Here is a 20,574-nt window from a genome sequence, read left to right as displayed (position 1 = left end):
TTTCGACAAAGTATATTTTTAAATTATACTTCTAATTAGTATCTTTTTCGTTTAAATGCTAAACAATGATCTGATCACCCTGGACGAAATTATAATGTTTTAAGTCATCCATAAATGTGATCACATTTTTAATAAATGTATCAATTTTGTGTTTTTCTATAAGTACACTAATTAGACACTTAAGATTTAATCAAAAGTTATTAAATTATAATGTTTGAATACTAAAACAACATTTTGGAGCGTATTGTGGGGAAAAGAGAAACGTACTCTTTCCATTATCTAGAGAACTTTTGAAATCTGTAGATTTTTAAGAGCGTTGATTTTATAAACAAATTAAAATTTTATTTGATCAGGTTAAAACGGAAAAATGTCTTTTCAGAAAATTAAGCAGCGAAAAACACCAACCTTATTCACGAAACAAATAAAAGCTAGGCGTTTGAAAGAGAGCCTAAATACCTCATTCAAACGCAACTTCAGACTTGAAGCTTTAGGTAATCAGAAAGTGTTGACTTTTCAGTATAGTTTTTTCATTCAAACTAAAATGCGCACTTAACATTAAAGTAAAAATGTTCTTTTTATTATGTTTAACTTCAAATATTTTAACTAACGAAGTTTCTTCTTTTACTGTTTTTAATAATGTAACAATTAAAAATAATGATATTTTGAAGGAGTTGTTGTTTAGACAAATGCAAAACTACAAAAATGATGATTTCATAGCTGAGCAAGAATCTGTTGGAAAATACGATTCGAAAAAATGTGTTTTAAGTTTGCGTGAAATAACGGATCATTTTCCAGACGAAAAAGTTTTTCAATGTATGTTTTATATAATTGTGTCTAATAATTGATAATTTTGAATGATGAAGATTTTAAAATTAAAGAAATTGTCATAACAATTTATTTTTAGTCTTCGATGCCTGGGGTCATTTACCATCTGGACTAGCTTCAGGGAACTACTATGATGTTGGAGAATTTGATCAATGTCTCAGGACATCAGTGTCCTTAAATAAAATAGCCAGTGGTGGTATTGTGGTAAATGGCCAATACTGCTTTGTATCTATGGACCTTCCGAAATCTGTTCAGACTGGAATATGTATTCCTGACACTTGCAGTCCTGAATTTTTGACAAACATTTTCAAAAATGCATCTGATAAACATGTAAATGGTGCACTTTCGGAAAAATTGTCAGTTGAATATTGCACAGATGGAAAAATCCCACCGATGACAACAATTCAAATCAGTGCTCTGTAAGTTCTTTAAAAAATATTGTTTTCTTAGTATATTTATATATTTTCTTACAATTCTAGATCAATATTTTCTGTTGTTACAGTATTGATGATTCTAAGTTCGTTATATGATTTCCTAGTGCAATATTATAAAAGTAAGTCAAAAATAAGGTAATTTAATTGATTGACGTGAAGAATATTGTCAGCAATTCAAAATTTTCAGAAAAACCTTTACCAGTCCTTTTGGCATTCTCAATTTTATCAAACGGAAGTAAACTTTTCGCCACCAATACGAAACGATCTCGTAATAGCATTGGTTGTTTTAATGGAATTCGCGTCCTATCAACTCTTTGGATAATGATCCATCACACAAGTTCTCTTATGAGGATTATGAGAAATATTCCAATGATTGAATTTTTACAAGTAAAACTTAGGAGACTTCTTTTTTCTCAAAACTTAAATAATTAATTGATACATTTTTAGTTGAAACACACTTTGTTCTTCATGCCATTTGCAATGTCAACAATTTCGTTAGATTCATTCTTTTTCATTGGTGGACTATTGGTGGCATTTAATGGATTCAAGGACTTGGATGAAACGTAATTTCATTTTATTCTTATGTAAATATAAATTAATTTAAATGATTTGTATGATATTTTAAATTTAACAGGAAAGGAAAAATAAATATCACCAGAAACATCATCCATCGTTACATCAGGCTTACACCGATTGTAGCTGCTGGACTTCTGCTATATTATGGCATTCACGAGCAATTATTTAGTAGTGGTCCTTTCAAGGACATTGTTATGGAGACAAATAACTGTGATGAAAATAATTGGTGGCCAAATCTTTTGTTTATCCAAAACTATTATTTTCTAGATAAAATTGTAAGAAGTTATATTTACATTTTTCAAGCTTTTCTTATAAATTTTTAAATGTTCTTAATTTTTAGTGTTATGTAGAAGCTTGGTACTTAGCTGTTGATTTTCAGCTTTATATCTTCTCACCACTGCTCTTGATTTCGATGTGGAAATGGGGAACGAAAATTATTTATTTGATTGCTATTTTAATAGTTACATCAATAAGCTATGTTATAGCTGTCTACTTTATGGAAGAATATACTGCTTTTACACCAGGGTAAGTTAATGCTTTCCAATCACAGTAAAGCCAACATTATAGGAAATGAAAATGCATTCCCAGTATTAAAAAATGTTTTAAAAAAAATAATACAAATTTGACAGTTGTCCAAGTAAGCCATAAAAGTCCTCTATTGAACATCTTTGTTCGGCAACCATCTCAAAAATTTAAATTCACTCACTCTCATCTGAATTTTAATTATAATAATTATTCTAACATTGATTACAAACGCGAACCACCAAACTCACGTTGGGCGCCACTTAATTATTAAATAAAACTCCTGTAAATATACCTTATTCGAACTAGCTTACAAGCGTTTCTGTTTTTTCGGCTTTAAATAATAAGTTTGAGATAAGTTTTGTTAAGACTTTACTCTACATTTTATTACATTTGATTTTTGTTTCTTTAGAATAAATATTGGTGAATGGGAAAAGGTGTATGTTCCCACACATGCTAGATGCAATTCTTGGTTAATAGGTTTTGTTTTCGGATACTTTATGCATTACCATCGTCAGGCGGATTTCAATATGTCAAGGGTAAGTTTATTTTCATTATATTCACTTAAGCCTAGAACTCACCTTATTGTCATTTAAGATTAGTTTTCAAATCATCAGTTTCCGAATCATTAAAGTCTAAATTATGTATCCATTAAATAAGTATCAATTAAACTTTCATTAGTTTCTGCAACTTATTGGGTGGATCGGAAGCTTAGTGATAATGATTGCTGTTGTATATGGACCGTTTCCTACAATTCACGCTTATGGAAAAGGCTCAGTTTTCGAAGCAGCGATGTATGAAGGTTTCAAGCATATTTTCTGGTCAGCGGTCCTAGTGTGGATAACATTTGCTTGTCACTATGGATTCGGAGGAGTTGTTGACGCATTCCTGTCACATCCCATCTGGCAACCGCTCTCACGCTTGACCTACGCCTTATGTATGATGCATATGGCTGTTTTAAAAATTCATTTTGCAATCACTCGTCATTCGCCAGTTCATTTTTCAACATATAATTGTGTAAGTACTTTTTTAAACTACAGTGGTATTATTCTCTTTAATTATTTATCGAATTTTTATTATATTTCAAGTTAATGTTCTTTTGGGTTATTTTTGGTGAAACTCTATTGATTTCAATCTTCATGACATTAGGATTCGAATTACCTGTTTCAGTTGTGGAAAAATTCCTTTTTGGCAAAGTGAAAAAATCAACAAAGCTTAACACTGTGGAGGAAAAGGAACAGACAACTCCACTTATTGTCAGCGTAAACACACAATGGAGGCGAAAGGTTGTATAATTCAAAAGTTAAGTTTTAAAATTTTGATCAATATTTCTTAAATAAAACAAATTGTTTGTTTCTTCATGTCTTATTTTCACAATAAATAAACCAATAAAATAGTTTTGTATCAATATTTAAAAATCAGTGTCACAATATCCATGTTTTTTGGAAATGCTCTACATAGAACAGTAGCAATTTATGTGAATAACAAAAACAACATCCGCAGCACCGTACTGCCGATAAATGGTAAGTAATATCTTGCTGTGGATAGAAGTTTTTAAAGCTTTTATTCTTCGACGTTGGCACGCTTGGTACTCATTGGCCGTGATCAAAGAGTGAAGTCCAACATACAAAACACTATAACGTCACCCAAAATAAACTCTGATATTTCGACATAACTTCTTCCAAATTTATTTCGATATTTTCTTTTTTTAAATTAGCTAAAATTAGTTCAGGTGTAAATAGTGCTAAGTTTTTTACAATTTAATTTTTAATTATTCTGATGAATATTCAACTGTATAACGTTTCAAGTATAAATTATCTAGATTTTGTATCCAAATTGTTTACTGTCTATTCAAAGTAACCTCAAATAAAACAGTCAGCGTTTTTGAAATTTCGTAAGCTCAAGGCATAAAATCAAAGGATTTTCAAGTAACATCATGATACAATTAATAGTGATGTAGGTTCCTACAGCAAGCTTATTCTTTAGGTCTCCCTCAATTCAAAAGCTACCTTACATTAGAAGAGTTGTCAATATCAGTTCTTTAGGTGTAAGCCAATTTGAAATTGAAGAAGGCTTTCCAAATTTGATGTCAAAAAGAGTAAAGGCTTTGATATTATTCCTGCTATTTTGTTAAGGAAATGCATAATCCCTAACACTTCCATTGGTTTTTATCTTTTATTAGCCTAAAAGTAATTGTTGGAAGCTTTCTTATCTAACACCAATTTTAAATCGGGTTCAAAAAAGGATGTTTTTAATTATAGACCTATCTGCAGAACTTCTTGTATTCCGAAAATATTTGAAAATTCAGTCTGTAATTGTTTAACCGAAACATTTCTGAATTATATATCAGTTTCTCAGCATAGATTTCCAGCAGGAAAATCAACTTGAACAAATTTGGTTTTATTAATCAATTTACATCATAGCTGCTTTAGAAAATAGTCTTCAAACAGCTGTCATTTTTGCAGACTTTGCAAAAGCATTTAATAGAGTAATTAACCTTATCTTATTAAATAACCTTTTTTCAATCATCATTACCTTAATGACTTGAATCATATTTGTCTGGTAGACCTCAAATGTTTTAAATTGACAGTGTGCTCTCAAAATTTTGGTCTCGGTTATATCAGGTGTTCTGCAGGGAAGTCATTTAGGTCCATTATTGTGCTTGTTATTTGTAAATGATGTTCCTGCTGTTTCACAAGATTTTTACTCCATCTTGTTAAAGTAATTTCTTCTATGGTGAAACATAAGAAAGTTTATATAACCGATATACAAAACAGTACAACCAAGGTTTTTAGTATCGCCAATGGCTTACCACAGGGCACTGTTTCGGGACCTCACTTGTTTATTTTATATGTTACTGACATATTAAGGAAAATCGATGAATCGACACCATTTGCTGACGATACAACTTTGTATGCAAGTGGATCAAGAATTGCAGATATTCAAACAGAACTGCAAAGAAAATTTTATAAGCTACTGTTCCGCAGCCCAATAAGACACGGAAATTTAGATTTGAGACGAAATTGGAAAAATCTAAAAATAATAAAATCGGAGGGCCTCTTCATCGAATCAAAGAATGTTGTGAAGTACCATTTGGACAAATTTGTATTCTATCATGATCACATAAACGCATGAGCGTCGTATATGGAAAAGCCTCGCATGTTGGAGGGAAAATGTCTTAGAGCTTGCATGCAAATGTACAGAAAATGTCTGCCTTTCGGCATTACGTTTCGAACAAGAAACTATTACAAGTACTGCATTCTGAACCTTGTGAGGAATCATTTTGAGAGGTCGGCAAAGTTTGTTGAGAACGGTTTTGTTTCTGGGTTAATCTATTTTAACCGGGAATACTACAAAAACACACTTACGAGTGGATTAATATCTCCAGAGGCTTTCTTGTTTCTGGATGCATTTGGTTATTTGTCCCACTCAATGAACGTACCTAAAATATACCATATGTCAACAAGAGCTACAGATAAAAGGATACTAAATAAACCTACTGAATTAGTAAACTGTAAGCTGTGATTTCGTTTGACTAAGCATTGAACATATGTGAAATTGAATCTAATTTTTCGATATCAGGTGCTCAAAATAAAAAAATACTATCCTCCAATACTTATGTGCTCGTGTAAAGCATAAAAATATCTCCGTCATTGTACATCACTTACCAGAACCGGTCATAGTTTCTTACCATGCGATCGCTCTTTTGGAGTTATTAAAAAACAAAAGAGACCATTTCAAAATGTCGAAGATTTTTTTATACCAAAGATGTATATTAGCTTCCATAGGTGATCATGGGCATTAATGCTTTACGAGATCGAAATGAAATCAAACCGTAAAAGCAACCCACACTCATTCAAACCGAAAATACTCTACATGATCAGCCTTCCCTGAAACCTGAAAAAGTATGAGGATGTGATGACTTTGGCAAAAAAAATATGTTCCTCCAGGGAATATGCCCTTTTATAATAGTCTCATGTCCCATGAAAGCTCCAAATATGATGATGAAACCGAAGCACTTAAATGATTTTTGCCAAAAACGGTGCAAGAACCAGACAAATCCAAAACTTAAATTTATTTAACTTAAAAAATGTGTTTTTATGTTCTGTTTCAAAAATAAATTAGTATTTTGCAAAAGTTTTGTTTTTCTATTTTTGAAATAGTTTTTTTTTTAATATTCTCAAAACCTTTAAAAGTGGAGTTATCTGGTTGTTACTGTTAATGCTTGAATTTAAAAGAAAAAAATTGTAATAGTTTTTAAGTTTATTTAACTAAGATACAAGTTGTTAGACTTTAAGGGAAAAAATAGACAATCAAAAAACAAAATTTGCCCTGCCTTCTTTTCAATGACAACCTTAAACTTTATCAAACAATTTCTTGTCAAACTTACTGTTTTATTCTTGGGACGAAGTGTCAAAGCTTGATAAATGTTGGAAGTCATCTTCTGTTAAATGTTTCAAAATGTCAATTTTTTTAGTGTTTTCGAAATTTGAATCCCATAGAATAGAGAAAGTTCAAAAGAATTTTACAAGTTTTGAATGTTATAAGCTTAATTGGAGGACTGTAACGCCTTCTTCTCTTTTCAAGTCAATTGTCCTCCTTAATTAGCAGTTAAGAACTACGATAGAACTATACGCTATCAACTTCAACGGTTCAAATCTATTCGGGTCTAAGTATCAGATTAAAACTATATTTTAGCAGCTGATTAAAAAATAAATATTACATCTGAATTCATAAATATGATAAAATATTTTGAAAAACTCAAATTTGAAATTGGTTAAAGTGATCAATCGGATCAAGTATAGCAGAACTTTCTAAAGATATGTTTAAGAAAAGGACACCCTGTAAGGTGCAGTATTTTACTTCTTTCAAAAATTATAATTTTAAAAACAACATTATTCATAGCGACTTTAATACATTGCACTTACAAAACCACTTAACTTGTTCACACTTAAGACACGCTCCTTCCAAGTATCTATATTTTCTTTATTTGTTTAAACAAAAATAGACACTATTTTACAATTTTGATAACATGTCGATGAGTAAATAATATTTTAGTTCATCAAGCTAGCTTATCTAGCGGCGTCTACTTAAATCAACCATACAAACTCATCTAGAAATAATTTGGTACTTGAATTTCTTGAAACTATAAAAAGCTGTTGTATTTAAAATACTTAAACATTTCGATTTTATTTTATCATTCGGGAAGAACGATGCAATTTCACTGTTCTCTTTTTCTAATAATTATATTTGCTGTAATAAACAGAAATGATACACTTTCGATTGTGAATAATGTTTCTGTTTCAAGTGATGTTTTAAGTAAAATTTTCTTTGAGGAAATCAAAAATAATCCAAATAAAGTGTATACTTCCGGTCGAGATTTTGATCAATACAACACTGAAAAGTGTATCGTAAGTTTGCGAGAAATTATTCAACGATATCCAAGCCTTGAAGTTGCACGTGGTATGTCTGATTTCCTATCTATGAAGTAATTTCTCAATTCCGAAAAAATAACTTTTGGACTTTGCTCTACAGTTTTCGACGCATGGGGTAATCTTCCAGCAGGTATATCCACTGGAAACCAATATGATCTTGGAAACTATGATGAATGTGTCAAATTTGACTTAAAGTTCTATGATTCAACAAATGTAATAAGGCAACAATATTGTTTTGCCACATTACTTCTAAAGCAGGATACTTCACCTGCAAGTCCATTTGACTTTTTTAGCGAAAATAAACAAATAAATGTAGGAATATGCATTCCGGAAAGTTGTAGTCCAGATTTATTGACATCAATATTTCGAGAATCATCTAAAAATATTTACGCTGGAGCTCTATCCGAAATTACTGTTAGAGAATGCTCAGATGGAAGAGTTCCACGCTTAACAGCATCTATCATCGCTTGCATGTAAGGTTAAAGTATCAACAAATGATTATAAGAAATATAAATAATTGTAATTCTTTGCAGATCGGTATTAGGAATATTGACAATATTGATGATTTTAAGCTCAGTTTATGATATCTATGTGAGTCATTGTCAGAGTAAGTACCTTCAATTTATTTAGTTTTAGTACCTGAAAAAAAGTTATAAAAATTGCTGGACTAGTTTTTTCCAAATGTGTAAGCATTTAGTGAAGACCAAACATTTATTTTGTTAACAAAACTGTTCTAGCATGGATTTGTTGCTTTAATATTTTAAATTAAAGTTTATGTGACTAGTTTAGCAGTTCTTCTCTTTGGTAAAATCAAAAACTTTAATTTCACACGTTTCTTATCTAATTTATAGCCTCTTGAATTATATGTACACTCATAAGAATTAATGTGTAATCCATGATTCCATTTAATTATTTGATTATTATATTGACAGAATTAAACCATTTAAACAATAATTAATTTATGGCTCATTCAAACTTAATCTATGTATATGATAGTTCTGACTTCTTACTAACAATAAATTATATGAAGTAATATAAGTATAATAAATTTGTTCTTACAGAAGATTTATTTTAATAAGTGTGACATTTATCTGACAGCCCTCGCTAATCAAGACTATATCAATACATTTTAATTTAACTTAATACAAATACTTTGGTTTGTATTTAACTGATTTCAATTCGTATAATTGTAAACAATTCAAAGTGTCAATTTAAGTAAGTGGGTACCTAAAAATATCGTATTGGTATACTTGAGCTTTCAAGAACTTAGTCATAAATACAAGTGCCTGTTAAATAAACGAACGTGCCTCGTCTAAATAAATTCTTCAATTTATTTATAATACAAGTAGGTACACATGTTGTAACTTTTATTAAACAAAAATGTGAGGGATATTTTTAAAACGAAAACTGTTGTAGTGTAAGAAATTTAGATATTCACATTGGAAAAAATTCCTTCAAAGCTGGATTGCGGTGGAGAACTTCATTTAAACGTTCTTAAAACTCTCTTAAAAGTTCTCATTTCGGAGCGAAGTAAAAAGTTTTAACGAGGTGAAAGGGGTTCAAGCACACTTTGAAATTTAATTCTAAAAAAAATTACTTAGTTTCTATTTCTAAGTGCGGGAACGTAGAGAGTTCTGAGATTTGCAGAATTGGTCATAATTTGTCCAATATTTATGACATTTAGGTGGTACCCGTGGCATGATGGTTAGTGCGTTGGACTGTCATGCTAGAGGTCTTGGGTTCGATCCCTGCCTATGCCATCTAAAGTCTTTTCACGGGTACTGCCTCTTGCGAGGAATTGACAAATTCTCCAAGAGTAACTATTGTCATGAAAAAGTGCTTTCTCAAAATTAGCCGTTCGGAGTCGGCATATAAACTGTAGGTCCCCTCCATTCCTGACAACATTACTCGCACACAGGAATGGTTGAGAGTTGTAAGTCACTAGGCCTTGGTTCTCAACGGACTGTCGCGCCACCCAATTTATTTATTTATTTTATGACATTTAGTGAACCACAAAATAAAACTAAGAACTCTCTTTTAGTTAATTTTTCAATGCTGAAAATGTTTTCAAAAAAACTGCTGATTTCTAAATTCACAATTAGAAACATAATCTTTTAACTTAAAGCGTTCCATTCTCTTTGTATTCCTATCAGTCAGTTTTACTTTAAAGGATCAACTTTAACCGTAAATACTTGCCTCAAATCAGGACATTTTTAATTATTTCAATCAAGAGATTATTATCCAATAGCAGAAATGTTCAATGAACAAAATTCCAAGGATTGGTTTCAATAATGAAAACCAATTATAGCTCTAACTGGCCCCTAAATTGGCAAAATGCAAACTAAATATTTCAAAATGGCGCCCCTGCACCGGTGTGGTGGTAACACTCTGAAGCTTTGTTTTTTTTTATAATAAGCGCACACTCAATTGGATACTACTACCACATTGGCACATTACTACCATATTGGCACTAGGCGGAGGTGTCGGTGCGCATTGGTTTTGAATTCCTGAATATTGTAATGGCTGGGAAAAACAGAGTGTATGCATTCCACATTCGCGTAGTACGGTTAAAGAAAGAATCTCTGTACTTAATAGTGTGGTAAGGCATTCCACATTCGCGTAGTACAGCTAAAGAACAAATCTCTGTACTTAATAGTACGACTGAAGTTGTTCCCGATGGTATATTGATGAGCATTCCTAGAAGCGATAGTATTACGGTTGAACTGTGTAAGGGCAGGAATGCAGCTGGCTATTTCTCTTGAGCATAAACCCTTAAAATAACGGTAAAAATGCGTGAGACAAGAAACTTTACGACGATGTTCAAGCGACGTAAATGGTGTTATCACCAGTTAATCTAAATGCTCTATGTTCATTAGATAACAGCCAGATCAGAGGGGGAGAAAAACTTCTTGCATCGCCCTAGAAAACCCAAACATGTTGCCGCATTTTTGGAGACATCGCGTATGTGATCGTTCCACAAAAGGTGGTTAATGATACACATACTGAAAACATCGAGATGTTCAGTCTCCTCGATGCAAGTGCCATCTATGGATAATAGTGGTATATATCTCGCTTTAACGATACAAGACAGCATTGCGCTTTCGAAGCATTAAATTCATTAAATGCTGTTTAGGTCGGAATTTAAAAGGCTTATCATATTTTGCCGTTTCAGTTCCAAATCCGAGAAGAGGGTTGTGAGTCTAAAAACGAATATGAAAAGCTAAGAGTACTATCGTCAGCGAAACAATGTATTGGATTAGAAGCTGCAGACAGGCGATCATTAAAAGAAAATATAAAGAGTGCTGGAGATAGAACAGAGCTATGTGGCACACCATCATTTATTTTGTTGTTTTCAGACTTGAATCCATCTAATACAACTTGTATTGAACGATTCGAAAAGTAATTACTAATCTAATGAAGCAGGGATTCATGAAAACCGAAAGCACGCATTTTCAATAGGAGAGTCTACCAAACCCTATCAAATGCTTTTGAAATATCAAGTGCAATAATCATGGAGCAAGGTTATTAACGAACACACAATTAACAATTTGCAGAAATTATTTTTTTGATGAAATAAAATACAGATATTACAAAAAATAATACAACACGACAACCCGAAGACCTCCGAGAATTTTTGAATAGCCTGAGACAGACTCAACCTCCTGGGACCAAAAAGGAAAGACGTGGCTGAGTTTTTATTTTTACTTTCTAACATTTCTCCGAAACTCTCTGTTTGAGGATTCTCTTATTCCTCTGTTAACAATTGAAATAAAAAGTCCAATACTTTCCATTTCCAAAAATTACACAAATCAAACAACTGGATTGATTAAACTTTTATTTATATGAATCAAAAAAATGTTTCCAACATTCTCAAGATTGTCACAGGAACAGGTCTTTGCGTGAATGTCAAATTGGTTTAGGATAATCTAGTTTACCGATGGATAGCAGAATGCAAAGGCAGCGTGAATCGAACGGGTGAATTGAATATACGATCCACATGAATAGCAGAAAAGGGCTGCTAGAAGAGAAGTTTTGAGGCTTGGGATGAAGGTTTCCATAAATTATTGGAAAAATGTCTTAAGCGACACGAAGCACTTACAAACTTCTTCACCACAACATTGATGTCAAAAACTTTGTTAGTGGTCAATGCTCCTTAGACACAATCTCTAGCCAAAATCATATGTATCTCTAAGGGAACGGAACAATTACAAAGATCTAGCAAATTATTAATGGGATTTTCCATGGGTTAAATTAAATCATTTATTTTAAATCAATTTATTTTTGATCGAGATCTGTCAAAATACAAATTTCCCTTGTTTTTGCTTTCCATGCGGCAAAAAAAAATATTTTTAATATTACATCTGTAGAACTTGATTTCAGATAATAACCTTAACCTTTCACTTTTCAGAAATACTAATACAATTATAAAAAATGCTTTACTGAAAATTTGACAGCTCTAAGTACAGAAGTTACACCAATACAATGACAAAAAACAATAATTCCACGACAAAAAAAAGTTTTTTTTACGAAAATCTGAATTTACCCATGGAATACCCCATCATAATTGAAGCAGTCATTTTGTGATAAAAACTTTAGGTTGAAGGTCAAGATAATACCTAAAATGGAAAAGTCATCTTTTCTTGGAAACTTTACTTTGACATTTTACTAAAACGTTTAAGTACAATTTTACGACATTTGTATTTGTTTTATTTTATCGCTTATTTTGTATTAACTTCTCGCAAACCATTTTTTAGAGAATCTATTTTTTAAAACTCTTTCTTCTTTAAAGCCTAGTACGCTGCTGATGCGAAACGAAATTTTTCGGTGGTCTCCAAGTGTAGAGCGAAATTAAAACGAAAACCACAACGGAAAAATATTTGTGTAGAGTTCTGTCAGCTGTGGAAAACAAAAAACAAAAACACCGAAAGTCACGAGTAAACAATTTTCAATTTTGATTTGTAAACAATTTTTTCCAATAAATAAATTAAACGTCAAAATTTCGCAAGCAATTAATATACCGAGCAATTAAATTGAGAACGAAAAGAGTGGAGAATTGTACTAAAAAATCTAGTACAGCTATCCACTAAAATGACACATTTCGTTGTTCAGCAGCGTACTGAAAAACGAAAAGCACAGCGAAATTTTTCGTTTATGATTTCGTCATGTCATTTTTGTATGGGAAATTTCGTTTCGCATCAGCAGCGTACTAGGCTTAACCCTGAGTACAAAGAAACAAGTTAAAGTTTAATTTAAATGGAATTATTATAATTTTAATTCTGGTTTTCTAGAAAACCCAAACCCTGTCCTCATTGCCTTCTCAATACTTACCAATGGAAAGCGTTTATTTGCAATTAACACCAAACGTTCACGAAGCAGTATTGACTGTCTCACTGGAATCCGAGCCATATCGACGCTTTGGATTATAAATCATCACGTTTATACGAATGTACTACAAACTCCAGCTATAAATTTCCCAGACATTTCTGCCGTAAGAATTCAATACAAAACGTTTCTAAGAAATAATGTATTTAAAAACTAATGAATTGCTCTAATTTTCAGTGGTTCTTCAGTTGGGAATTCATGCCGATTTACAATGCGAGTATATCGGTGGACACGTTCTTTTTCATGGGCGGCCTGTTAGTGGCTTGGATTGGATTCAAGGAATTGGACAAAACGTGAATTAAAATAAACCTTATCACTCGTAAAATCGCAAGTTTTCATAGTTTTTTTTTACAGAAATGGAAAAATCAACTTCTTCATGAACATCATCCATCGTTATATTAGATTGACGCCCGTCCTGGCTGCTGGACTAGTTTTGGCTTATAGCATAAATAAAATTATTTACACTGGTCCCTTTAGGGACGTATATTTAGCCAATAATAATTGCAACAGCTACAATTGGTGGCCAATTTTGTTGTACATTCAAAACTACTACACTCCAGATAATAATCTTAGTTATGCTACTTGTTATGCAGAAGCTTGGTATTTGGCTATCGACTTTCAACTTTATGCCCTTTCACCAATGATTTTGGTTCCCATGTGGAAATGGGGTAGAAAATTCGCTTCAGTTCTGTTGGGTCTGGGATTGATTTCGATTGGATGGGTGATGGGAATATATTTTTACAATAATTTTAATGCACTGATTTTGGGGTAAGTCAAACACTCATCTTGTCAATTTTAAAAATACCTTATTAAAAATGTGACGCTCGAAAGAATGAATAAATTCCTTCGGATTTGATCCCATCCACGAGATAATTGTAATCCTAGAACTGATTTCTTGAAATAAACACATTTCCAGGGCAGTTTTGAATTTAAAAAGTTGTGGAAAATTCCGTAGAAAATTTTATTTACGTTAGCCTCCAATATTTTCCTAAAAAATTCAGTATTAGAAGAACCGTTCCCAGTACTTAAACTCTCTATTCTATTTTTAGTGTCAATCCACATGAATGGGAGATTGTTTATACAGTGACTCACACTAGATTCGCCCCTTGGCTAATTGGATTTGGTTTTGGATATTTTATGCATAAAAATCGTGAATCGCAATTCAAAATATCAAAAGTAAGTTATTGAATCTCATTCACCAGAACACAAGTAAGAAAAAACGGACCATTTCTTAAGTTGTGTGGTTTGAACATAAACGATGTGTTTCAGCCTTAATCACGATACCCGAAATAGTTCTGAGCGTTAAGTACTCAGAATGAATTATTACAAAACTTCTTGAAAATATGTCCTAATTTCAAAATATTTCAATCTTAGATCGTCCAGATTATTGGTTGGATTTTAAGTTTCTTCACAATGACAGCTATCGTATTTGGAACTTATTTCTCCTTAAATGCCAATTATGGCAAAGGTACAGTTTTCGAAGCAGCAATGTACGAGAGTTTGAAACGTGTATCTTGGGCATTGGCACAAGTTTGGATAACATTTGCTTGTCATTATGGTTACGGCGGTATTGTTGATGCATTCTTGTCACATCCATTTTGGCAGCCATTTGGACGTTTGTCATATGCAATGTATATGATGCACATGGCTATAATTCGAATGCATTTTGGAATGACCCGTACTGAGATTTATTTTTCAGTCTATAATCAGGTTTGTTGTTTTGAATTCTATGAAGATTCAATCATATGTTTTTTTTTGACATACCAGTATTTTATTTACAGTTTCTTAATTTTTGGAGCGCTTTTGGGACAACATTGCTTGTGTCCATTTATGTTACGTTAGCTTTTGAATCACCAGTTTTAGTATTGGAAAGAATCATTTTTAATAGGAAGAAATCTCCAATGAAGAAGGAGGACCCTGTGGTGCAGGTAGTCCCGGCTAATGTATTACCATCGCATCAGCATCAAGAAAGAATTCCAGAATGAAAATTTAAGCTTCTTTTAGAACTGAAAATCAAATCAAAAACTGTGATAAATTTATACCAAACACTTGTTGAAAAAAGAATAAATATCAAATCATTCTTATTACTGAAAATATGTGTCACTACTTTTTAAAACAACGGTTCAAAGTTCTTGCAAAATGCTGTGCAAGTGGAGAAATCGAAGAAAACTAGAATCATGTTGATTGCTGTGAGTTCAGTGATAAGGTTTCAAAAAATGAAATTCATTCCCAGAGTTAAAGAACAAGGAATTAAAAAATGTTTATTTTTATCTATCATTCAGATTAAATAACAACATTACATTTTTTTTGAGTTGGATAACGAATACTTCGTTGGAGATTCAACTTGCATTCGAAGTGAAAAGAACAAATGTGTCAAATGCTCTTCTCAGACGAAATCAGACATTTTTAATGTCGCTCATTTACACTTGGGACATGATAAGTATTGCATTCGTAAAAAATTTTAAAATCGGGATTTTAATCAAACATGATCATAGGATCTGTCTTTCCATTTCCACGACCCTGCAGCCCAAACCTTTGGATCGATTAAGTTCAAACTTGGAAATTAAGGTTTTAGGCTAATTTTTTGGTCAAAATTTGAACATTTGAATTTTCTCAAAAACAAACAATAGTATTTGTATTAAATTTTCCCTAAACTTTATTTCTTAACTGGATTTGATAATTTTGTATTGCGCCAGGGTACCGCCCATACAATAGTTATTTTGTTTTTCAGTTTTCTCAAGAACTAATAAACCAATTTCAATAATTTTTTCCAGCACAAGCTCTTTTACTGTGTCAAAAATTTTTGATGATTAAAAATGAAATTGTTTTTATAAAATTATTACACATTTTTTAAATTTGATATTTAAAAAATGTTTCATCATTTTTTTACGAAATAAATGTAGATTAATAATAACTGCATACCAAAATTATGCTTAAACTTAAATTGGAAAAATTTGTATACACAAAATAAGCTTTAAAAAAACCGCTCTAACGATTTTCAAAAATGACACAAAAAAAAGTTGAAGACAAACTTATTTTATAGGTAGATTTTAAAATGTTAGTACTATTTGTAAACAGAGTCTTTGAATCAAGCAAGTTCATGTGACCCAGTGTCGCGTACTTTATTTACTATAGTAATTTAAAAAAGTGAACATTTTGGTTGGATTTCTCACGAACCAATAACGCTACTAACTTCAACTAAATTTTATATTATAGAATGTTAAGTGATAACAACTAGGGTCATGACTTCATTCTGTGATAAATCTTATTGTTAACGCAAGTGGTCTAAGAAAAATTCAATATGTATTTTTTAAAGAAGTAATGATACTTTCAAAAAATTCTAATAAAAGTGGTCAAAATTATGTTGCGACTTAAAATTTCGGGAACAAAAACAGATATTGAACTTTAACTTATTTTATCATATTCAAACTGTACTGTTGCTTAGTTTTAGTTATTTTTTTGGATAAATTAAACTGGGACTTTTTTACCGAAACACGAAAACCTACAAAGGGTGATGAAAGGATTGAGAAAATCAATAGTATTTAGCTTTCAAAAATCTCACAAAAAAAACTCACTTGAACAACCTTCAACACTATTGGTCGGTTTCTGTTGAAATAATATTGAAGAAGAATTCTGAATAGTTGTCCGATAAAGTATCTTTGAAGCAGTAATCATCCGAGTCGTATAAAATCGTAGAATTTTCCGTTCCTAACCTAGGGCCAACTTTTTTATATTTTGTGAATTTGTGTATGCCGATCTTTTCACCTTCGAAATTGATATATTCAAAGTTGTTTATTTTATCTTGCTGAATGCGCTTCCTTTGTTTATTCACTCAATCCTTCAAAATATGATAAATAAGTTTGTTTAGATAGCCAAGACATAAATACATAAGGAAGGCTAATACTGTTTCTGGGAATTCTGGGAATTAATAAATTTTGAGCGACAATACAGGGTTATTTATTTTGCGGTTTCAAAAACTTAAATAATGGCATATGGCACCGTTTTGTTGAAACCACATATTACCCGTGAATCAATAGTAGTAGGATTTTACAAGAATAAAACAAAAACAGTATCCGCAGTATGAATACTACCGATGAAAGTTAAAGTAGAATCTTACTAGGGATGGGTTTTTGATATTATATAAGTGAAGACACAGTTGCTCAACCTATTTTAAAACTCGATGAGTGCTTTACTCCAGGCCCCGATGGTGTTCCATCTTATATATTAAAAAAAATGTGCTTCTTATTTGTCATATCCGTTATGTGTTCTCTTCAATGCATCCTTAAAAAGTTCAATTTTTCCTGTTATCTGGAAAAGTTCATTTATTATTCCCATACACAAAAAAGGCCCAAAGAATGAAATAATGAACTATAGGCCCATTGCGAAACTATCTGTGATACCTAAACTGTTTGAGTCAATTGTGAGTAATGTTCTTTCTTTTCATTGTAGTTCTCTTATTTGTGATAGCCAGCATGGCTTTGTCAAAAAGAGATCCACTGTAACTAATTTATTTAACTTCGTGTCCTTTTGTCTAGATGTATTTGAAAAACGCGGGCAAGTTGATTGCGTATTTACTGACTTTAGTAAAGCCTTTGACAAGTTATGTCACAATACACTAATTCTAAAATTATACCATCTAGGATTTAACAACAATTTTATAAATTGGATTTATTCATACTTAAAAAATCGTCGTTATTCTGTTTTGTTTCGTAATGAAAGTTCAATTCAATTTGTTGTCAATTCTGGCGTCCCTCAGGGCAGCCACCTAGGTCCTATTTTATTTGTTTTATTTATTAACGACTTGGTTTCAAACTTAAAAAACTCGTCTGTCCTTATTTATGCTGATGACATTAAGCTTTTCAAAAGTATAAAATCCTCCTCTGACTGTTTATTATTACAAGAAGACTTAACAATATTTAGGGAATGGTGCAATAAAAACCGACTTGTTTTAAATGTTGACAAATGTAAAACTATGAGTTTTACACGTAAAAAAATTCCGTTTTTGTACGACTATATGTTTGATTCTTGTCCGGTATGTAAAGTTTCTATGTTTTCTGACTTAGGTATTATTCTAGATCCCAAATTATCATTTAATGATCATTTAAGTTATATAATTAAGAAAGCCAATAGGGTTCTTGGATTCATTAAAAGATTCGGTCGTGATTTTCGGGATCCTTATGTTCTTAAACTTCTATTTATTTCGTTTGTTAGACCAATTTTAGAATACGGCTGTGTGGTATGGTCACCTTATTACTCAATACATGTTTCAAGAATTGAAGCGATCCAAAAAAGGTTTCTGCGTTTCTGTCTTCGGTCTCTTCCATGGGCAAGGGAAAATCTATTTCCTCCTTATTCTCAAAGACTAGCTTTGATCAGCCTCCCTTCTTTGACTAACCACAGAAAGTATTTACAATTTTGTTTTATTGTTGGGATTATTAATGGTTCGATTTCATTACCATCAGTTCTAAGTAAATTAAATTTCAGTTTCAGTCGTGCAAGTTTAAGGCGACAGCAACCTATTATTCAAATATTTAGCAGATCAAACTATGGTGTATGTAGCCCTCTCAATCAGTTAATAACAATTTATAACGAATTTCATTTTTGTTTAGAATCTGTAAATGATAATATAAAATGTAAACAATTTAAACTTATGTTTTTCAACAATATTGTATAATAAATATAAATTATGATATTAGATATTATTAGATTATAAGAATTTTTTTAAATATTGTTAACGTTAGATTTTAACGAATTAAATAAATAAATAAATAAATAAATGAGTTTCATATGGATGCTATGTGATTTCGTTCTGAAATATTGGTACAATTGATATTGCATTTGTATCTTTGGAATCATGTGTTTTCCATTGGAGAAAAAAATCAATCTGTTACTGTTGATATTTTTTAGTTTTCTTAATGAAAATGGACTTACTGAGCTTATTTTGTAAGAGAAAATAATACAAAAGATAATTAAGTATTGGTATGTTTCCACCAAAGGTTTATCTCAGTTTAGATTAAATACATTTTTTTGGTGTTTCAACCACACAAGAAGTTTAAGTTTAAGAACAAACCCCCTTCTTGAAGTTCTTTTTATGTTAAATTGTTAAAACTCTTCAATGGATCATCACATTACACAGACGTATTTTCTTGATTTTGATAGTCAACTATCAATAATCAGCTTACCTAATTTCACTCTGTTCTGAATTTCGCAATTTTTTGGAATTTTTTGATAAATTATTTTTGCAAATATTCAATTGTATCAAATATCAAATATAAAACTGGACTGCTGCGGACCGTTTTTTTGGCAATTTCTCACTATACTATATACGGGATACCAAAAAAAACACGGCTATTCTCCAAGTCGTATTCTTCAATAGCAGGCAAAAAAATTCGGTTATCACACTCCGAAATGACGGTGACAGTAGGTGTATCGTCGTTTTCGAAGAAGTAAGGTCCAATCACACTTCCGGATCAAACAGTAACTTTGTGTGGATATAATGGCCTCTCTTCAATTACTTGAGGATTCTCAAAATCTCAAACATGACAATTTTATTAATAAACGTACCCACCGAGTGGGAAATGTGCTTCTTCGCTGAAGAAAATTTTCTTCAAAAATTGCTGTCCATCGCCTGTTGTTAGCTGGCTTCAGTTGTTGTATAAGTTTTCATATGGATGGAGGTGTAGATTCAAATGCAAAATACTCCATAATGTGTCGCAAGACAGTCCTAACTCCTGAGAACGGCGAGGAATCGACAAATTCACTTCTTCGGCAACACGTTCACTTACAGCAGCGATATTTTCAGTGGTATGAGAAAAGCGATGATACAGAGGAGTTACAAAGTCTATAACCAATCTAGCCTCTTCAAATTTCTTCAGAATTTTACCAATTGCTTGTTTAGTTGGACGATTATGTAAACCATAATCTCCTCCTGAACCACGACATGTGGCTTTGGCAGAATCACCATTTCTGTAGTAGGTTTTAACAATTTGTATGCGTTGTGCGATAGTTATGCGATCCATTTTCGTAAATGTCAGGCTTTCAACTGAAAACGAAAAATTGGTCTAACAAATTAGTTTGACCTAAACTTTTTAAACCTCGAAATGGATAACCCGTTTTAATATTTATATTTCTCTCAAAAAACCAGAACAAATTGTTTTTCTAAGAATTCTTACAAACCACTTCATTAATCAATGAACATTTATCCCAACTTTTCGAATAAATTGTACAACCGGAGTGGCGCGTCATGACCTAGCACATAATAAAGTAACAGATATAAATCAAGTTTTAATAAAATGATAAAAATCTTTCGATAAGTCGGTACCTTCAACTAGATAAATACATTTCACGACTGAATCTCGCCAATTTTTAATCAGTGTTAATCTTTGTATAAATAAACATTG

General features: G+C 31.7%; 1 protein-coding gene across 1 annotated transcript; it reads left to right on the top strand.

The window, feature by feature from the left end:
- The first annotated feature begins 480 nt into the window (after positions 1 to 480).
- LOC129948476 (uncharacterized) lies at positions 481 to 15,174 on the top strand. The gene is made up of 19 exons (XM_056059484.1): positions 481 to 813; positions 905 to 1,244; positions 1,305 to 1,378; positions 1,447 to 1,646; positions 1,707 to 1,822; positions 1,894 to 2,110; positions 2,176 to 2,360; positions 2,770 to 2,896; positions 3,039 to 3,374; positions 3,446 to 3,643; positions 7,514 to 7,820; positions 7,893 to 8,265; positions 8,326 to 8,399; positions 13,081 to 13,280; positions 13,352 to 13,467; positions 13,529 to 13,942; positions 14,224 to 14,350; positions 14,549 to 14,884; positions 14,956 to 15,174. The coding sequence occupies exons 1-19, from the start codon at positions 567 to 569 to the stop codon at positions 15,157 to 15,159; spliced, it is 4,191 nt and encodes a 1,396-aa protein (XP_055915459.1). The 5' UTR covers positions 481 to 566; the 3' UTR covers positions 15,160 to 15,174.
- Positions 15,175 to 20,574: the final 5,400 nt, after the last annotated feature.

Source organism: Eupeodes corollae, chromosome 2 (assembly GCF_945859685.1).
Source record: "Eupeodes corollae chromosome 2, idEupCoro1.1, whole genome shotgun sequence".
Taxonomy (NCBI): domain Eukaryota; kingdom Metazoa; phylum Arthropoda; class Insecta; order Diptera; family Syrphidae; genus Eupeodes; species Eupeodes corollae.
The sequence above is the reverse complement of the archived record's forward strand: the minus strand, read 5'-3'. Positions and strand labels throughout refer to the sequence as shown.

What these genes read in the sequence shown, in the direction of transcription:
- LOC129948476 (XM_056059484.1), top strand. Translation starts at nt 567, where the DNA reads ATGTTCTTTTTATTATGTTTAACTTCAAATATTTTAACTAACGAAGTT. An exon ending in AGACGAAAAAGTTTTTCAAT is followed by an intron (nt 814 to 904) that starts GTATGTTTTATA and finishes ATTTATTTTTAG; the next exon opens with TCTTCGATGCCTGGGGTCAT. An exon ending in CGGATTTCAATATGTCAAGG is followed by an intron (nt 2,897 to 3,038) that starts GTAAGTTTATTT and finishes AACTTTCATTAG; the next exon opens with TTTCTGCAACTTATTGGGTG.